General features: G+C 47.8%; 1 protein-coding gene across 1 annotated transcript in view; it reads right to left on the bottom strand.

The window, feature by feature from the left end:
* Positions 1 to 20184, bottom strand: part of P2RX7 (purinergic receptor P2X 7) — a 195318-nt gene that overhangs the window by 33211 nt on the left and 141923 nt on the right. The window contains exon 12 of the mRNA XM_063964421.1: positions 12273 to 12380. Coding sequence (XP_063820491.1) covers positions 12273 to 12380 — 108 coding nt within the window. The remainder of the gene's footprint in view (positions 1 to 12272; positions 12381 to 20184) is intronic.

The raw sequence follows: 20184 nt of genomic DNA, 5'->3' as shown, positions 1-20184 counted from the left end.
GGAAGAACTTTCTCTAGACATGTTACACACGTGTACAGTCACACCACTCACACACACAGGGGAGCTATTGGGGACAGATCTACCTAAAGTCTGTCAGAGAGACCCAGAGGGGATTGCCAGTCCACACCACGCGCCCTATATGTATTATATACAATGAATATACATATATGCCAAAACAGCGCTTTTTATCCAATGTGAAGACCGCAGACTTCAATAATTATGTGCTCCCCTCTCCTTCTATAATGCCCTGGTACTTGTATCAGCGATGTGTGAGGAGAAGTAGCCTGTAGGATCAGCGCTCCGTCGTCTCTGTGAGGAGAAAATGGCGCCAAATGAGTGTTACAAGCAATTCTGAGGTGAAGCCCCGCCCCCTGTAATGGCGCGGTTCAGCCACAGTAATATTTATACTGGCAGGGGTAGTGTACATCAGCGGCTCACATGTATGGCTCACATTTTGCCAGTGAGAGTAGGGATTTATCATGTCCCTCAGAGCGCGCCCCCCCCCCCCGCGCGCGCCCTGCACACTGTGCTGAGAGACATGTTGCTGCGCAGCGTCCCGTGCTGCGCTGGTACCTTTGTGCCACCATGATGACCGGAGGGCCCCTCTCTGAAGGTCTCCGGTTAATACTCACCAGCCTTCTGACTTCTGGCTCTGTTAGGGGGTGGCGGCAGTGCTGTGGGAGTGAGCAGCAGCCAGGGGGCTGTGTTCAGTACCCTTTAGGAGCTAATGGTGTCCTGTCAGCGGAAGCAAAACCATTAAGTAACTGAGAAGTTGGTTCCTACTTCCCCCCCTAAGTCCCACGAAGCAGGGAAACTGTTGCCAGCAGCTTCCATGTAAAATAAAAAACCTAACAAAGTCTTTTTCAGCAAAACTCAGTAGAGCTTCACTGATGTGCAGCCAGTCTCCTGGGCACATTTTCTAAACTGAGTTCTGGAGGAGGGGCATAGAGGGAGGAGCCAGTTCACACTGTTGAAAAGTCTTAAAGTGCCGAAGGCTCCTGCGGAACCGTCTATACCCCATGGTACTAAAATGGACCTCAGCATCCTCTAGGACGTAAGAGATACTTTGTTTTCCATATGAGGTGGTACTGGCACAAGAACCTGTGCCTCCACCAACGTCTGGACGGCGTCCTGCCGGACAGTCCTGTCTGCCAGCAGAGCTGGCAGGCCTGAATTGAAAATCGGTGAGGAGAGAAATGAGATACCAGCCTGTATTCCTGGGACACCGTATATTGCACCCAGGAATTCAGGCCGGACGACACCCAGACATGACGGAAATGTCCGAGCTGCGCTCCCACTGGCCCCACCACCAGGGCGTGCAGTCCACCGTCATGCGGTGGACTTAAATGCACCTGAAGCAGGCTTCTGTTCTCGGGAACCTGCAGCAGCAGATTTTCTGGACTTGGGCCTACCTCCCCGAAAGGAGGCATTGGATGGCCTGGCTTCTCTGGTTTGGCAGCCCCACAGGCTGTGCTGCAGTTGAAGAAAAGGGTTTCTTCGGAGCAGGCGTAGCTGAGGGAAGAAAAGGTGACTTACCCGCTGTAGCCATGGAGATCCACACATCTAGCACTTCCCCAAAGAGAGCCTGACCTGTGTAGGGTAGGGTCTCCACGCTTCTCCTGGATTCTGCGTCGGCAGACCACTGACGTAGCCACAGTCCACGATGAGCTGTGGAAGAAATTCCTGCAGACATGGAACCCAGGTCCTTCATGGATTCAGCCAGAAAACCTGCCAAACCCTGAATGTTACGCAAAAAAAATTTAACATAATTTTTGTCCATTTTATTTAAATCCCAAGTAACGTGAATGACCACTTTACTAAGGACTTGGCAATGCATGTACTGGCAATAGTGGGACTTGACATTGCCCCTGAAGCCGTGCACACTGATCTGAGCGTATTATCAATCTTACGGTCAGCCGGCTGCAATACTGGTCGGGTTTCCCACTCAGTCCTATCCTCCACAGGGAAAGGAAAAACCACCTGGATCCTCTTAGGGATCTGGAATTTTCCTGCAGGATCAACCCATGCTTTTTCAAACATAGCATATAAAGCCTTTGACGCAGGGAAGGTTAGCGAGGTTCCCTTATCAGTGAAGGGAGCCTCCTCAACCTGCTCAGGCGTGTTTCAGAAATATTAAACATATCTCTAAAGGCCTCTATCATTAACTGCACTTGTGTAAGATATGCAGTCCCCCCAAACATATCCCCATCACTGTCCGCAGTGTCAGAAACGGCACCCGTGTCAACCTGCCTAATCTGTGCAAGAACACATGTTTGGGAACATACAGAGGAGGGCCCTGAGGCGACAGAACTGGGCCAGACTGCCATAGAGTCCTGTAAAGCCTGAGGTGCAAATTCAGATTGTGCAGCTCTATTAGAATCATACAGGGTTTTTATGCCGGGGAAAGAGGCCACGGCAACAAAGAAGAAAACCTCTTTTTGGGGGCACTCGTTTGATAACAAAAGATATTGTTTAAAATTTATATAATTTTAATTTGATTAGTTTAAAAATATATGTATGTGGGATGTTAACCCAATCTGCTACACCCCTTAATAGGATTAGCAGAGAAAGAGACAAAAGGTGCAAATTACAAGAAGAGTGTCACTAAATTGATTAACCACTGGTTATTTAGTAAAATATCTAATCATTCACAAAGGTACAAGTATTGCTTTCTATGAGATGTTTCTTTACCTTTAAATCCTGGATAGCTGTAGATATCTTGTATCCATGGCTTGACAATTAATTATAGCAGGGAAGGTAATAATGTTAGCAATCGAAAGTATTCTGTACCTAATAGGTGAATGTGCCTAGTAGGTGAATATGAACATCTATAACATGATGGGATTCCAAATAAGAATAGTTTCTCCCACCATGTAGGGCATATTAATTTACCCAGGGAAACAGTCATATACAGGGCATTCAGTCCGTTTGAAAAAACACTTATTTCTAAAAGATTAGAATCAGTGTCGGTTTTTCCACTGACTTCTGCTGCCTTCCCATGTGTGGGTGATTCCACAGTGAATGGGAGGTGAGAGAGTCGAGCGGCCGGCGCTGATGTGAAGAAAGAAGGCGGCGTTTGCTACTGTTGTGGGCTGCGGGTCGGGTAATCCCTGATTACCTTTAGGTCATTGCAGGGAAACGGGACCCGCTGCTCCTCAATGAGAGCACACCAGAATACCTGTCCGTAGAGAAGTGTGTTGCTGGATGCGGGCCGTGCAGCAGCGCTGCGGCTGGTCGGCGCGTGTTTCTCCTGGTGCCCGGGAACGGAGCCGTGTTCTCTGCACGGAAGCTCCGTGTGACGTCACTGTGACGTCTGTTAGTTGAACGTACGTTTCACCCTAGGGGCAGGGCTTGTTCACCAGGAGGAACACTGGTGAACAAGCCCTGTCCCTAGGGTGAAACGTACGTTCAACTAACAGACGTCACAGTGACGTCACACGGAGCTTCCGTGCAGAGAACACGGCTCCGTTCCCGGGCACCAGGAGAAACACGCGCCGACCAGCCGCAGCGCTGCTGCACGGCCCGCATCCAGCAACACACTTCTCTACGGACAGGTATTCTGGTGTGCTCTCATTGAGGAGCAGCGGGTCCCGTTTCCCTGCAATGACCTAAAGGTAATCAGGGATTACCTGACCCGCAGCCCACAACAGTAGCAAACGCCGCCTTCTTTCTTCACATCAGCGCCGGCCGCTCGACTCTCTCACCTCCCATTCATTGTGGAATCACCCACACATGGGAAGGCAGCAGAAGTCAGTGGAAAAACCGACACTGATTCTAATCTTTTAGAAATAAGTGTTTTTTCAAACGGACTGAATGCCCTGTATATGACTGTTTCCCTGGGTAAATTAATATGCCCTACATGGTGGGAGAAACTATTCTTATTTGGAATCCCATCATGTTATAGATGTTCATATTCACCTACTAGGCACATTCACCTATTAGGTACAGAATACTTTCGATTGCTAACATTATTACCTTCCCTGCTATAATTAATTGTCAAGCCATGGATACAAGATATCTACAGCTATCCAGGATTTAAAGGTAAAGAAACATCTCATAGAAAGCAATACTTGTACCTTTGTGAATGATTAGATATTTTACTAAATAACCAGTGGTTAATCAATTTAGTGACACTCTTCTTGTAATTTGCACCTTTTGTCTCTTTCTCTGCTAATCCTATTAAGGGGTGTAGCAGATTGGGTTAACATCCCACATACATATATTTTTAAACTAATCAAATTAAAATTAGATACATTTTAAACAATATCTTTTGTTATCAAATGAGTGCCCCCAAAAAGAGGTTTTCTTTTTTGTTTCCGTGGCCTCTTTCCCCGGCATAAAAACCCCGTATGATATTTATCATTTCCTCTGGGGAGCACCGCCAACACTATTAATTATTTATTAATTAATTATTCAAACTATTTGTTTATATGTTGGTCACTTACAATCAATCAATACTCAAACACTATAGCAGTGCAGGTATACCAGATCTTTTCAGCTCTATTAGAAGCCTGAGAAATCACAGATTCGATAGAGGAAAAACACTCAGGTTCCTTTGCTGGTATCTGTGCTAAACCAGTGCTATCCTGATTACATGGAATGGGATCATCCTGAGAGGACATATCCTCTGCAGCATATGACACAGAGACCCTGGACATTGCTTAATGGAGACCACAAACACTCCACACGCGCACACACACACGGGAGGGCAGACAGAGTTCCCCCCCAAGAATGGCAAGAGAGACACAGAGATTGTAGCCAACCCACATACAGCGCTTTTAACACAAAGGGAGACCCCTTATCAGCGCTGAATGTGCACAGTCATTTTGCAGCCTTCCCCATCCCCCCCCCCTTCTACAACACCCTGGTACCGTGAGAGATAGCTGGAGTTGTTGTGGAGGGACTTGCTTCTTCCTGGTCAACGCTGTGCAGGCAGGAAAATGGTGCTGAACGCTGCTGGGTCCGCTCTGAGGAGAAGCTCCGCCTCCATAATGGCGCTGTCTTCCCGCTCTTCGTAAGATTATACTGGCCTGAGGTTTGATGCTAGCTGAGATCCTGGGACCCCCGACAGGCTGTGTGACCAGTGTAGGATGTAGGCGCTGGCTCAGGGCGCCCCTCACACAGCCGCACAGTGTACCGCTGAGCCTCCTGGAGAGCAGTTAATACTGTGCTCCTACCTTGATGCCGCCATCTTCACACCGGCCCCCCGCTTGGGGCCGGTGTGAAGGGGGTCGGTATCTCACTCGCCACAATCTTCAGCTCTGCAAAGGGGTGGCGGCATGCTGCTGGGGTGAGCGATCCCCTGTGGCGGGGAACAATCTATCCCCACTGGAGCTCAGTGTCCAGTCAGTGGAGACAGTGGCTCAGACACCGCAGGGCGGACACTGCTCCCCCCCCCCCCCCCCCCCCCCCCTAAGTCCCTGTTGCCAGCAGCCTCCCTGTAAGACAATAAACTCTAAAAAATAACTTTTTCTAAGGAAACCCAGGAGAGCTCCCCTAGCTCCTCCGGGCACATTTTCTAAACTGAGTCTGGTAGGAGGGGCATAGAGGGAGGAGCCAGCCCACACTGTCAAACTCTTTAAGTGCCAATGGCTCCTGGTGGACCCGTCTATACCCCATGGTTACTAATGTGGACCCCAGCATCCTCTAGGACAAGAGAAAAATGCATTATGAAACAAATGTAACAAATGTTATAGAACCATGCATCCAGGTGCACAAACTTGAACAAGCATAATTATTATTGAGTTTTATGGATTAGATCAGCGTTTCTCACCCCTGGTGTGCCGCAGAACACTTACAGGGGTTCCGCAGCCTGATGATCTAATCCGGTCCCGACTCCCACATTGATTGGGACCAGACAGCAAGTTAATCTGGCAGCCTGCTGCTTTTATATGAAACAAGTTTTGAAAGGAAGGGAAAAGATTGGAGTTAGGGTGGCGCACTTAAAGCTACATAATCACACAATTAAAATATAACTTTTATTTTCATTAAGTTAAAAGAGCCAATAACTGTGAAATATTAAAATTGATAAGGACAAGTGCAAGACACAGTGTAACATATATTGTTAAAAACCCACACTCTCTTGATCCACTGGGCTGTGCAATGTCTAGTATAGTTAGTGAAATTATTTTAGGTTCTATGACCTTTTACATAAATTGAGTCACTGCTGTCAGAATATAATCCCAGTAATCAATTGGGTTTATTAGGTGCGAACTCTAATATAGTAATCACATGTATATTATCAGATGTTATTAGATCTCAATGCGGCTTTAAACAGATGTACCGTGCGGCCATTTACACAAAGGGCACCAAACTTCTGCTCCGCCCATTCCATTCTCCTCTTCTCCCTCTGTGTGTTACTTTCTGCTATGCCTCGGCAGGCAGGGTAGGACAGTACTAACGGTGGTGCAGCTACCTAGGGCCCCACAGCTGGCGACTTTGTAATGAGTCACAGAGGCTCATTAGTATGCCGCGGCACTGTGGTGGTCCAAGAGCAGTGTAAGGTAGAAAACCTGTGCATGTAGGGTTGGGATCTACTGTTCTAGGCTGAGATCTGGCGGGGGGGGGGGGGGGGGGGGGGGAGATAAGTCTTTGTTCCTGGGGGAGATCTGTGTGAGGGGTGGTAGATCTGTGCTATGGGTACATCTGTGTGGGGGTAGGTCTGTGCTAAGTGGAGATTAGTGTGTGTGGAGCGGTAGGCCTGTGCTAGGGTTAGATCTGTGCATGTGTGTGGGAGCAGGGCGGGGGGTCTGTGATAGGGGGAGATCTGTGTGTGTGAGGGGGGATAGGTCTGTGCTAGGTGGGGATTAGTGGGTGGTGGGTAGGTCTGTGCTGGGAATATCTGTATGAGGGAGTAGGTCTTCTGTACTAGGGGGCGATATCTGTCGGGGTGGGTAAATCTCCCGGGCTAGTGAGAGATAGGTGTGAGGGATAGATCTTTTGTGCTTACAGGGAATGTACCCCTTGGACTAGGGGTGCTACGAAAATATTCGGACACAATAAGGGTGCCATGAAACTAAAAACTTTGAGAACCACTGGACTAGGTAATTAATCAGCTTGTCACACACATTAGAACAACCAGACATATGAACATAATGTATATCTGTTACTGAATCTTAGGGTGTTTCCTGCTAAAAAAGCAAAATGTAATACTGCAGTAATTTATTGCTGTTTGCACTACAGGTTGAGTATCCCTTATCCAAAATGCTTGGGACCAGAGGTATTTTGGATATGGGATTTTTCCGTATTTTGGAATAATTGCATACTATAATGAGATATCATGGTGATGGGACCCAAGTCTAAGCACAGAATGCATTTATGATTCATATACACCTTATACACACAGCCGGATGGTAATTTTAGCCAATATTTTTTTTAACTTTGTGCATTGAACAAAGTGTATCTACATTCACACAATTCATTTATGTTTCATATACACCTTATACACACAGCCTGAAAGTCATTTAATACAATATTTTTAATAACTTTGTGTATTAAACAAAGTTTGTGTACATTGAGCCATCAAAAAACAAAGGTTTCACTATCTCACTCCATACTTACCTACTTTTGGAGCCCAGTTTCAGGGAGATTCTATACGGTACAAGAGTTCGCACAGCACACCGTAGAGAGGGCTCTGCCTAAAGGGTGTGTCTATTGCCACTCTCCCTAACACCCCCCCACCACCACCACCACGCAGCCAAACCCTCCCGCACAGCCTAACCCTCCCTCCCAAGCAGCCTAACACTAACCTTTCCCACCTGCAGCCCGACGCTAACCTCCCCCCCCCGTCCACAGCCTGTCCCTACCCGCCACTTCAGTGGGTCCTTTGGAGTCCAAGGAGCAGCGGCCTCACCTGTACTGCCACCACGGGAGTGCTGAGGCGTTTTATCGAGCACGCGCAGTGGCTATTGCTTGGGACAGGCAGGACTCCCCCTAATGCAGACGCAGCGGCGGGCAGGCCTTTTGTAACGCCATCTGGTTGCAAGAGGCCTCATCAGAGTGTGGGTCAGGAGCCTATAATAGAGCCAGCTCAGCAGGCTATTAGCAGTGGCTGATTCTCGGTGACATCCATATAATTGTGACCCCGGCGTGCGTGTCATATAGGAATATGCGAGGACTCCGGATAAATAAAAATGAATACATTTATTTCATCATCAACAGTAAAAAATAATATGTAAAAGGGTAAAACATACAATAAATCAATAAAATCACATAAAATGTCAGTATAGGGTGTTTCACTATGTGCTCTAGTAATATGTTCTAATTAGCAATGTTCACTTTAGTAGTCCATATGCATACTGAACCAATGTATCACCCAAACAAATGCTGATTTACAGTAGGCACCTGCTTTTAAGTCTCCAGACTGGTTGTAGTGTGTCTGAATCCTGGGTGGGTGTCTGCAGTTTTGTGGACTGTAGTGAAACACTGCTCTGTACTTGAGAAGAACTGTGGTCAGTGCAGGGTTAACACTCCTTCACCATAAACCGGGGGAGGGTGTCTGCAGACAGCGCTGTCTGGAGCGGAGTGGAAGGCTTAAATACTGTTGTTCCCGTGCGATGTTCCCCTTCACTGCTTCTCTTGCTTCTGCTTCTCCCCCTCCCCTGCGTAGAACCACAGTCACTCACCATGGAGGACCAGTCACTCGTTCCCCAGCTTCTCTGACGAGTTCCCAGCAGCCTCAATCTTCCTGTAACAGGTCACTTCCCACCTCACTCCCCCTCCCAACTGACAGCGGCTCTCTAATGTGCTGTGGTTACCAGGAGAGAGATCCGTTGCTGCCGCTGCCACTGCCACCACAACGAAACTAGTATGTCCTGCTCAGTGTGCCTACGCCGCCAGTGGTGCAAGGCCGACAGTCAAGCTCCGCCCATATCGCGTCCGGATTCGCGCATGCGAGATCCGGATTTTCTTGCGGTGCTGGGGGAATCCGGGGCATTGGGTAGGCTTTCCGGGGGAGCGTGAGACTGGCCAGCAGAACGGGAGCCTCCCGCAGAATGCGGGAGTGTTGGCATGTATGTCTCACTCTCACTCAAAAAAGTCCGTATTTCGGAATATTCCGTATTTCGGAATATTTGGATATGGGATACTCAACCTGTACTAATACCCCTTTTACACCAAATCCTGAATCTGACCCAGGATTTGGAATACAGTTCCAAGCCAGATCAGACCCAGGAGTGTTGAGACCAGGGTTTGCATGTTCCAACTCAGATTTCCTGGGTCCGGCAGAGGGTTTCTGTCACATATTCTAATCTCATGCTGCATCTTCTGGCGCAGCACTCAGATCTGTGATGCTGGCAGAAGGAATCTTTTTTCTTCAGACGTCTCCTGTGGCATTAACATATTTTCGAGATGCAAATAACGCCCATCTCTGAATCAGGCTGTTAGGGGCCTATTTATCAAACAATATTTGCAGCATTTTTCCAGAAAACAGCTGTTGGAGGATACCCACAAAATTTAATATTCCCTGAATGTACCACTACGACTGCTGTTGAAAACGAAGGGACCACAGATATCTGCTGTGGTCCCTCAATTTCCAACAGCAGCCTTAGCCTCTATAGATTTCTGTGTGGGCTGAAAAAGTTATCAAGACCACTGATGTCACTTCACCCTAAGCACATCGCAGTGAAGGGCTCCCCTGTCACTAGATGTGTCTTTTAACATTCAGGCGGTATATCATTTCTTATTACTGCAAATAGTGGAGATAAAAAATTACACTTATCGGACCAGAAATCTTATCATTGATAAATATGCGCCTGACTCACATGGTCAACTCGAGTTTCGTCACTCAGCACCCAAAAAGGTCTCTCAACCCAGCGGTTATAGTAATTAACTGGTAAAATGCGGAGGTGCTGGACAGGGAGAGGTAACTCTGAGGAGTTTCTGGGCCTAATTCAGATCTGATCGCAGCAGCAAATTTGTTAGCTAATGGGCAAAACCATGGTGGTCATTCCGAGTTGATCGCTAGCTGCATTCGTCCGCTTGCAGCGATGAGGCAAAAAAAGGCACTTCTGCGCATGCGTATGTGGCGCAATGCGCACACGCGAAGTACTATTACAACGGACAATGTCGTTTCCCACAAGGTCTAGCGAAGCTTTTCAGTCGCACTGCTGGCCGCACAGTGATTGACATGAAGTGGGCGTTTCTGGGTGTCAACTGACCGTTTTCAGGGAGTGTTCGAAAAAACGCAGGCGTGCCAGGAAAAACACAGGCATGGCTGGTCGAACGCAGGGCGTGTTTGTGACGTCAAAACAGGAACTGAACAGTCTGAAGTCATCGCAAGCGCTGAGTAGGTATTGAGCTACTCTAAGACTGCACAAAAAAACTTTGCCGTCGCTCTGCGATCCTTTCGTTCGCACTTTCGCTAACCAAAAATACACTCCCAGTGGGAGGCGACATAGCATTTGCACGGCTGCTAAAAACTGCTAGCGAGCGAACAACTCGGAATGACCACGCATGTGCACTGCAGATGGGGCAGATATAACATTTGCAGAAAGAGTTAGATTTGGGTGGGTTATATTGTTTCTGTGCAGGGTAAATACTGGCTGCTTTATTTTTGCACTGCAATTTAGATTTCAGTTTGAACACCCAAATGCACCCAAATCTAACTCTCTCTGCACATGTTATATCTATCCCCCCTGCACTGCACATGGGGGCTAATTCAGACCTGATCGCTGCTGTACGTTTTCGCACAGCGGGCGATCAGGTCTGAACTGCGCAAGCAATGCAGTGCGCATGCATGCAAAATATGCTATCAGCATCTCAGCCAAGCGATCGCCTCTGCCTGATTGACAGGCAGAGGCGTTCGCTGGCTGGGAGGGAGCGGGCCAGTGGCGATTGGTCGCCATTTTGGGGGCGTGGTCCGGGCAACACAGGCGTGCCCGGCCCGTGCGGGGGCGGGCCGCGACAGCTGTGTGACATCACACGCACCCGCTGCGACCCGGGATGCGACAAGTAGCTCCCTGCCAGCGCGTAGGAGCTGTGCAGGTAGGGAGCTACTTGTCAAGTACAAAAGCATTGCCGCTGTGTGATGCTTTTGTACTTGTGCGGGGCTTGGGGGGGGGGGGGGGGAACAGGTCTGACATGTGGGGCAGACTAGCCCTGTGCTGGGCGTCCCCCCGCATGTCAGAGTAAATGATCGTAGATGTGCTAAATTCAGCACATCTACGATCAACTCTGAATTACCCCCATGGTTTTGTCCATTTACTAACAAATTTGCTGCTGCAATCAGATCTGAATTAGGCCCTCTGTCTTGGATATTGGCCCTCATTCCGAGTTGATCGCTCGCTAGCTGCTTTTAGCAGCATTGCAAATGCTAGGCCGCCGCCCTCTGGGAGTGTATCTTAGCTTAGCAGAACAGCGAACGAAAGATTAGCAGAACTGCTCGAAAATCTTTTCCTGCAGTTTCTGAGTAGCTTTAGACCTACTCCTAGATTGCGATCACTGCAGACTGTTTAGTTCCTGGTTTGACGTCACAAACACATCCTGCGTTCGGCCAGCCACTCCCCCGTTTCTCCAGCCACTCCTGCGTTTTAGGCTGACACGCCTGCGTTTTTTAGCACACTCCCGGAAAACGGTCAGTTTCCGCCCAAAAACACCCACTTCCTGTCAATCACTCACCGATCAGCAGAGCGACCGAAAAGCGTCGCTCGCCCCTGTGTAAAATTGCTTAGTTTTGTGTGAAATTATCTGGCGCGTGCGCCCTGCGGCCCATACGCATGTGCAGAACAGCCGGTTTTCAGCCTGATCGCTATGCTGTGAAAAACGGCAGCGAGCGTTCAACTCGGAATGACCCCCATAGTTAACTGTAGTTCTATATAGAAATGCACCAACTTGTGCAACAAATTTATTTATTGGTTTATGGTAACAATCTGCGCCAAATGAAAATGTCAGCTAGTTTTGGAAGATACGCAATAAAGGGAAATTTGGATCAGTTTCAAATTCCTTTTTTTTTTGTGCATTTTGAAAGCATTAGTAGCACATGAAAACTGTGTGCCAAAATATGGCAATGTGGCCCAATTTATGCACACCTTAGTATACAGTATAGGATTTTATACAGGAAAATCCACATATGGGTATAGGGATTTTACAATTTATTGTGAACAAGTTCTTTTTTTGCTGTTCTGTTTTTTAAAAGCTGCTTTATCTGACAATGATCTCCGATTTGTATCGATACATGAACCATATTACCATTCAAGCAGGGGCGATATACAACATTGAAATTCTAAAAGTGCAAGGCAAGTCATGTAACACAATTATATTTTTAGAGGACTCACCTGGATTCGATGGCCTTGTGTTGTTTGCAAACTTTTATATAATTTTTGATCCACCATTATAATGTCATCTTGATCCACAAAAGACACAAACTTCAGCTCCAGACATGACTGACAAAAAACAGAAAATGTAACAGTGAATGGTTTGGTGTGACATCTCACACTAGGATACTATCAGTCAACGGGCCTAATTCAGAGTTGACCGCAGCAGCAAATTTGTTAGCAGTTGGGCAAAACCATGGGGGTCATTCCAAGTTGATCGTTCGCTAGCTATTTTTTTGCAGCGCTGCGATCAGATAGTCGCTGCCTATGGGGCAGTGTATTTTCGCTTTGCAAGTGTGCGATCGCATGTGCAGCAGTGCGGTACAAAAACAGTTTGTGCAGTTTCTGAGTAGGTCTGAACTTACTCAGCCGCTGCGATCACTTCAGCCTGTCCGGTCCCGGAATTGACGTCAGACACCTGCCCTGCAAACGCTTGGACACGCCTGTGTTTTTCCAACCACTCCCTGAAAACGGTCAGTTGACATCCATAAATGCCTTCTTCCTGTCAATCTTCTTGCGATCTCTTATCTAAAACAAACAATAAAGTGCTTCACAGCGCTGCTCCTACACCACGTCTCACAGGGAATATATAGAAATAGTCCATATACTATGTCCACTTCAGAAATAAACCTAATTCTGAAAGCACTTCACAATGTTGCTTTTATACCCCTTCTCCGGAGCATACCACGCTCATCATGAAAGAAACAGTCTATTTGTATATCCACTTCAGTGAAGAATTTTCCATTGCAGGTGTAAAAGAACACACATTTTATTTAAAAGATCCTCTGTTAAAAAGTTCACAATCTTAAAAAGTTCACTGATAGAACGGTTCTCCTCCTTTTTTATATGTAGCAATTTCAGTTACATTTGGTTAGCAGTTAGGTCTGGCATAGATGGAAAACAGCAGAGAGCACTCAGGGACGGGAGGAGAGCAGAGCGGTCGAAAGCGCATGCAGCGCTGGGAGGTTCACAGCCGGAGGACAGCCAGCGGAGGGAACGGCAGTGTATACGGGTAACGCATTTCCCGATTAGAAAGCCCCCGCTAAGAAAACCGGCGTCCTGCGGATTTGGTGAGCTCCCACCTGGGAAGATCCATCTATGCCAGACCTAACTGCTAACCAAATTTAACTGAAATTGCTACATATAAAAAAGGAGGAGAACCGTTCTATCAGTGAACTTTTTAAGAGTGTGAACTTTTTAACAGAGGATCTTTTAAATAAAATGTGTGTTCTTTTACACCTGCAATGGAAAATTCTTCACTGAAGTGGATATACAAATAGACTGTTTCTTTCATGATGAGCGTGGTATGCTCCGGAGAAGGGGTATAAAAGCAACATTGTGAAGTGCTTTCAGAATTAGGTTTATTTCTGAAGTGGACATAGTATATGGACTAATTCTATATATTCCCTGTGAGACGTGGTGTAGGAGCAGCGCTGTGAAGCACTTTATTGTTTGTTTTAGATAAGAGTTCTGTTTAAGCAGTTTGAAGCTGATCTGCTACATATTAAGGGACACGGCTGCAGCTGAGAAAAGCGCTTTTTAAGGAGGACTGACATCTTTTCTATCGTGGAATCTTCTTGCGATCGGCTGTGCGAATGGATTCTTCGTTAAATCCATCGCCCAGCACCGATCCGCTTTGTATCCGTACGACGCACCTGCGCATTACGGTGCATACGCATGCGCAGTTTTGACCTGATCGCAGCGCTGCAAAAAATAGCTAGCGTGCGATCAACTCGGAATGACCCCCTATGTGCACTGCAGTGGGGACAGATATAACATGTGCAGAGAGAGTTAGATTTGGGTGGGGTGTGTTCACACTGAAATCTAAATTGCAGTGTAAAAATAAAGCAGCCATTATTTACCCTGCACAGAAACGAAATAACCCACCCAAATCTAACTCTTTCTGCAAATGTTATATCTGACACACCTGCAGTGCACATGCGGGGTTGTAAATGCTGAATTACTTACTGGACTAAAAGCAATACCTTAATACACTCAATACACTTAAATTCGAGCCGCTGCGGCCGCTGTATGTAATCCTTAACCTACGTACTTTTTACTCAGTTAGCGTACAAAGGCCCGTACCGTGTACGCACTTTGCGTACACACGCCACAACGGACGTACAAAGTACACGCAGTGCATACACCCACACACCAATCACGCTTAGAGCACAACGCAGCTACACGTGTGGCTGAAATACACTTTAAAACCTTAGCAGGAAAAGAGACACGACACCAATTGTATTTAAGATGTTGGGATCCGATCCACCAACATATAATTGCTGAAAGGGGGTTACAACGGATATACAATCACAATCACAATAACAGAAAAGAGGCTACAATCAATGGTACATACGTTTGGTTTCGCCAGCGCCACACGGTCCGGTGCTCAGTCAATCTAGCAAGATGACCTTCAGAGAGAGATGAATGACCGGCTAGGCTACTTGGCTTTTATATAGTTGGTCAAAACACAATACAATAGACAGGGCCGAAACTAGGATTTTTGTCACCCGGGGCAAGGTAGTCATTTGACACCCCCCCCCCCCCCCGCAAAAAAATAAATAAAATATTTTACAATAAATAAATAAAAATAATAAAATAAAATAAAAAAAATAAATGAATAAAAATATTATATATATATATATATATATATATATATATATATATCTCTTTCAGAACTGTTTTACCTGAGAAACTGCCTTTTCTAACATACATTTCATATCCAGGAAAAAGTGTCCCCATTTTACACAGTACGACAGGCAAGTGTCCCCATTCCCCATTTTACACATTGCGGCAGACAGGTGTCCCCATTTTACACATTGCGGCAGGAAAAAGTGTCCCCATTTTACACATTGCGGCAGGAAAAAGTGTCCCCATTTTACACATTGCGGCAGGCACAGGTCCCCATTTTACACAGTACGCTGGCAAGTGTCCCCATTTTACACATAGCGGCAGGCACAGGTCCCCATTTTACACAGTACGCTGGCAAGTGTCCCCATTTTACACATTGCGGCAGGCACAGGTCCCCATTTTACACAGTACGCTGGCAAGTGTCCCCATTTTACACATTGCGGCAGGCACAGGTCCCCATTTTACACAGTACGCTGGCAAGTGTCCCCATTTTACACATTGCGGCAGGCACAGGTCCCCATTTTACACAGTACGCTGGCAAGTGTCCCCATTTTACACATAGCGGCAGGCACAGGTCCCCATTTTACACAGTACGCTGGCAAGTGTCCCCATTTTACACATTGCGGCAGGCACAGGTCCCCATTTTACACAGTACGCTGGCAAGTGTCCCCATTTTACACATAGCGGCAGGCACAGGTCCCCATTTTACACAGTACGCTGGCAAGTGTCCCCATTTTACACATAGCGGCAGGCACAGGTCCCCATTTTACACAGTACGCTGGCAAGTGTCCCCATTTTACACATTGCGGCAGGCACAGGTCCCCATTTTACACAGTACGCTGGCAAGTGTCCCCATTTTACACATAGCGGCAGGCACAGGTCCCCATTTTACACAGTACGCTGGCAAGTGTCCCCATTTTACACATTGCGGCAGGCACAGGTCCCCATTTTACACATTGCGGCAGGCACAGGTCCCCATTTTACACAGTACGCTGGCAAGTGTCCCCATTTTACACATAGCGGCAGGCACAGGTCCCCATTTTACACAGTACGCTGGCAAGTGTCCCCATTTTACACATTGCGGCAGGCACAGGTCCCCATTTTACACATTGCGGCAGGCACAGGTCCCCATTTTACACAGTACGCTGGCAAGTGTCCCCATTTTACACATAGCGGCAGGCACAGGTCCCCATTTTACACAGTACGCTGGCAAGTGTCCCCATTTTACACATTGCGGCAGGCACAGGTCCCCATTTTACACATTGCGGCAGGCACAGGTCCCCATTTTACACAGTACGCTGGCAAGTGTCCCCATTTTACACATAGCGGCAGGCACAGGTCCCCATTTTACACAGTACGCTGGCAAGTGTCCCCATTTTACACATTGCGGCAGGCACAGGTCCCCATTTTACACAGTACGCTGGCAAGTGTCCCCATTTTACACATAGCGGCAGGCACAGGTCCCCATTTTACACAGTACGCTGGCAAGTGTCCCCATTTTACACATTGCGGCAGGCACAGGTCCCCATTTTACACAGTACGCTGGCAAGTGTCCCCATTTTACACATAGCGGCAGGCACAGGTCCCCATTTTACACAGTACGCTGGCAAGTGTCCCCATTTTACACATAGCGGCAGGCACAGGTCCCCATTTTACACATAGCGGCAGGCACAGGTCCCCATTTTACACATTGCGGCAGGTGGTGGAGGGAGAGAGAGAGAGAGGAAGGGAGAGGGGCTGACTTACATTTGAAGCGGTTCTCGCCGCTCTTCAGCCGCCTCTCCCTCCTCGTCTGCGCGGCTCCGGGCTTCCCCTTCTCCCTCCTCCGGCGGGGTTTCGTGGAATGACGCGTTTGCGCCGTGACGTCACGACGCAATCGCGTCATTCCGCGAAACCCCGCCCCCCGAGCTGGGCACTCGGGAGAAGGGGGTTTAAAAGTATGTACCGCGGCGGGTGTTAGGGGGTCTCGGCGCCCCCTCCAATCTGGCGCCCAGGTCGCCTGCCCCCCTAGCCCCCCCCTAGTTTCGGCCCTGCAATAGAAACTGAAACCTCTTCATCTATAGGACAAAGGGCTGGTACAGGAGAGGTCATAGGTTGGTTTGAATAGGTGGGCGATGTCTGGACCAGGTGTGCTTGCAGTTGGTCTCCACTGGGTTCCCGCCGAATATCAGAGTACAGTAAACACAGTATAATATTAATATCCTGTTCCTGCGCATAATTATGCGCAGGCGCGTGCTATCTTCTGCAAACTGCTACCGGAATGTTGCCCTTAAAATACCCTACAGTTGGATACCAAACACCACCTCAAAAACTAATGCTGTCCCCTCATATCCTGTAAAGGTGAATCCCTTTGTTGTTGTACCTTTTAAACAAGTATAACTTGCTGGTGTGGTGCGTGTGGGCTATGTGTACATTGTGCACTATTTGGATTAAATATATGATATGTCTTTGTGGCTTTTCCATGCGAATACAAATGCTACCGTAATTACTCATACCATGCGCTAATACGCAGGACCGCGTGAGCGGTCATACGCAACTTGCAAATATGTGCACGCACGGCAGAACAAGTACGCACACGGAGGCCATCTGTGGTGAGTTTGTACGTAATGTGTGTACTGTAATATTTTCCGACTTCGACAGGGTAATTTAGACCTGATCGCACACTAGCTTTTTTTGCAGCACTGCGATCAGGTCAGAACTGCGCATGCATATGCACAGGCGTGACGCCCTAAGGCGACGGGGATCGCCGGACAGCTACGGGATGCAAGAAGAAGGCGATCGCAAGAAGATTGACAGGAAGAGGCCGTTTGTGGGTGTCAACTGACCGTTTTCTAGGAGTGTACGGAGAAATGCAGGCGTGTCCTGCCGTTTAAAGGGAGGGTTCCTGACGTCAGCTCCGGGCCGGATCATCGCACTGGAAGAGTAAGTCCTGGGCTGTGAAGAGACTGCACAAACTTTTGTTTGTGCAGCTCTCTGCACATACATTCGCACCCCTGCACAGCGATTACCCCCTCCCCCTGCAGGTGGTGACTACCTGGTCGCAGCAGTGCAAAAATCGCCTGCTTGCGACCAGGTCTGAATGACCCCCAAGGTTTTGCTCAACTGCTAACAAGTTTGCTGCTGCGATCAACTCTGAATTACCCCCAATGTACACAAGTAGTAGTATGTTTTGTAGACAGATTATGGACCTGAATCAGAGTTAGGAGCAAACAAAAGAAGGAATTTGTCCCTGGAATAAAAAATGGTTCAATACATGGCTTGCAAATGCATTTCTTTGTTTACAAGTAGGGAAATTTCTAACAGCTTTTGCATGCAGTGAACCAATACTGGTCAGGTTTGCTTTTAAAATAGGATTTTGGTTACCTACCGGTAAATCCTTTTCTCGTAGTCCGTAGAGGATGCTGGGGTCCACATTAGTACCATGGGATATAGACGGGTCCACCAGGAGCCATTGGCAATTTAAGAGTTTGAGAGTGTGGGCTGGCTCCTCCCTCTATGCCCCTCCTACCAGACTCAGTCTAAAAACTGTGCCCGAGGAGACGGACATCTTCGAGAGAAGGATTTAACACAGACAGTGGCAAGATTCATACCAGCTCACACATACAAGGCACATCGAGCTAACTAGCTTGAAAAACTCAGCAACTGCTGAAAAATTACTTACCAAGTAACAATGCAGTACATAACTAAACAAAGTTGTACTGAACCAGATAACGGTTGCAGGAAAACGAAGCACTGGGCGGGCGCCCAGCATCCTCTACGGACTACCAGAAAAGGATTTACCGGTAGGTAACCAAAATCCTATTTTCTCTTACGTCCTAGAGGATGCTGGGGTCCACATTAGTACCACAGGGATGTACCAAAGCTCCCAGAACGGGAGGGAGAGCGTGGAGGGTCCTGCAGAACTGATTGACTGAACTTCAGATCATCAGAGGCCAAAGTATTGAACTTAGCAAACGTGTTCGACCCAGACCAAGTTGCCGCTCGGCAAAGTTGTAACGCCGAGACACCCCGGGCAGCCGCCCAGGAAGACCCCACCTTACGGGTAGAGTGTGCCTTAACAGATTTTGGACACGGCAGTCCAGCCGAAGAATAAGCATGCTGGATAGTGAATCTAATCCAGCGAGATATAGTCTGCTTTGAAACAGGACACCCAAGTTTCTTGGGATCATACAGGACAAACAAAGAGTCCGATTTCCTGTAACGAGCAGTCCTCTTCACATAGGTTCTCAAAGCCCTCACAACATCCAAGGATTTTGACTAAATTGAGGAGTCAGTAGCCACTGGCACATCAATAGGTTGGTTGATATGAAATGCCGACACAACCTTTGGAAGAAACTGCTGAAGTGTCTGGAGCTCAGCTCTATCTTCGTGGAAGATCAAGTAAGGGCTTTTACAAATCAAAGCCCCCAAATCTGTCACACGTCTAGCAGAAGCTAAGGCCAACAACGTGATAGCCTCCCATGTAAGAAATTTGACCTCAACCTCCTGCAGAGGCTCAAACCAGTCTGACTCGAGGAACTGCAACACCACGTTAAGGTCCCAAGGTGCCGTAGGCGGTACAAAGGGAGGTTGAATGTGCAGAACTCCCTTCAAAAGATCTGAACCTCAGGGAGGGCAGCCAATTGTTTCTGGAAGAAAATGGACAGGGCCGAAATCTGGACCTTCACAGATCCCAACCTCAGGCCCATATCCACACCTGCTTGCAGGAAGAGGAGGAAACGTCCCAGTTGAAACTCCACCGTAGGAAACTTCTTAGGCTCACACCAAGAGACATATTTCTTCCAAATACTATGGTAATGCTTAGACGTTACCCCTTTCCTAGCCTGTATCAGGGTAGCAATGACCTTCTTCGGAATGCCCTTCCGAGCAAGTATCAGGCGCTCAACTTCCATTCCATCAAACGTGGCCGCAGTAAGCCTTGATAGGCGAACGGCCCCTGCTGCAGCAAATCCTCCCGAAGAGGAAGAGGCCTCGGCTCTTCCTGCAAGAGATTCAGAAGGTCTGCGTACCAAGCCCGCCTTGGCCAGTCTGGAGCAATGAGGATCGCTTGAACTCTTGTTCTCCGAATGAGCTTTAGAACTCTTGGAATGAGTGGAAGTGGTGGAAACAAGTACACCTACTGGAACACCCACGGAGACACCATGGCGTCCACTGCCACTGCTTGTGGGTCCCTCAACCTGGAACAATAACGTTGAAGCTTCTTGTTGAGACGAGAGGCCATCATATCTATTTGGGGTAACCC

Source organism: Pseudophryne corroboree, chromosome 1 (assembly GCF_028390025.1).
Source record: "Pseudophryne corroboree isolate aPseCor3 chromosome 1, aPseCor3.hap2, whole genome shotgun sequence".
Lineage (NCBI taxonomy): Eukaryota > Metazoa > Chordata > Amphibia > Anura > Myobatrachidae > Pseudophryne > Pseudophryne corroboree.
The sequence above is the reverse complement of the archived record's forward strand: the minus strand, read 5'-3'. Positions and strand labels throughout refer to the sequence as shown.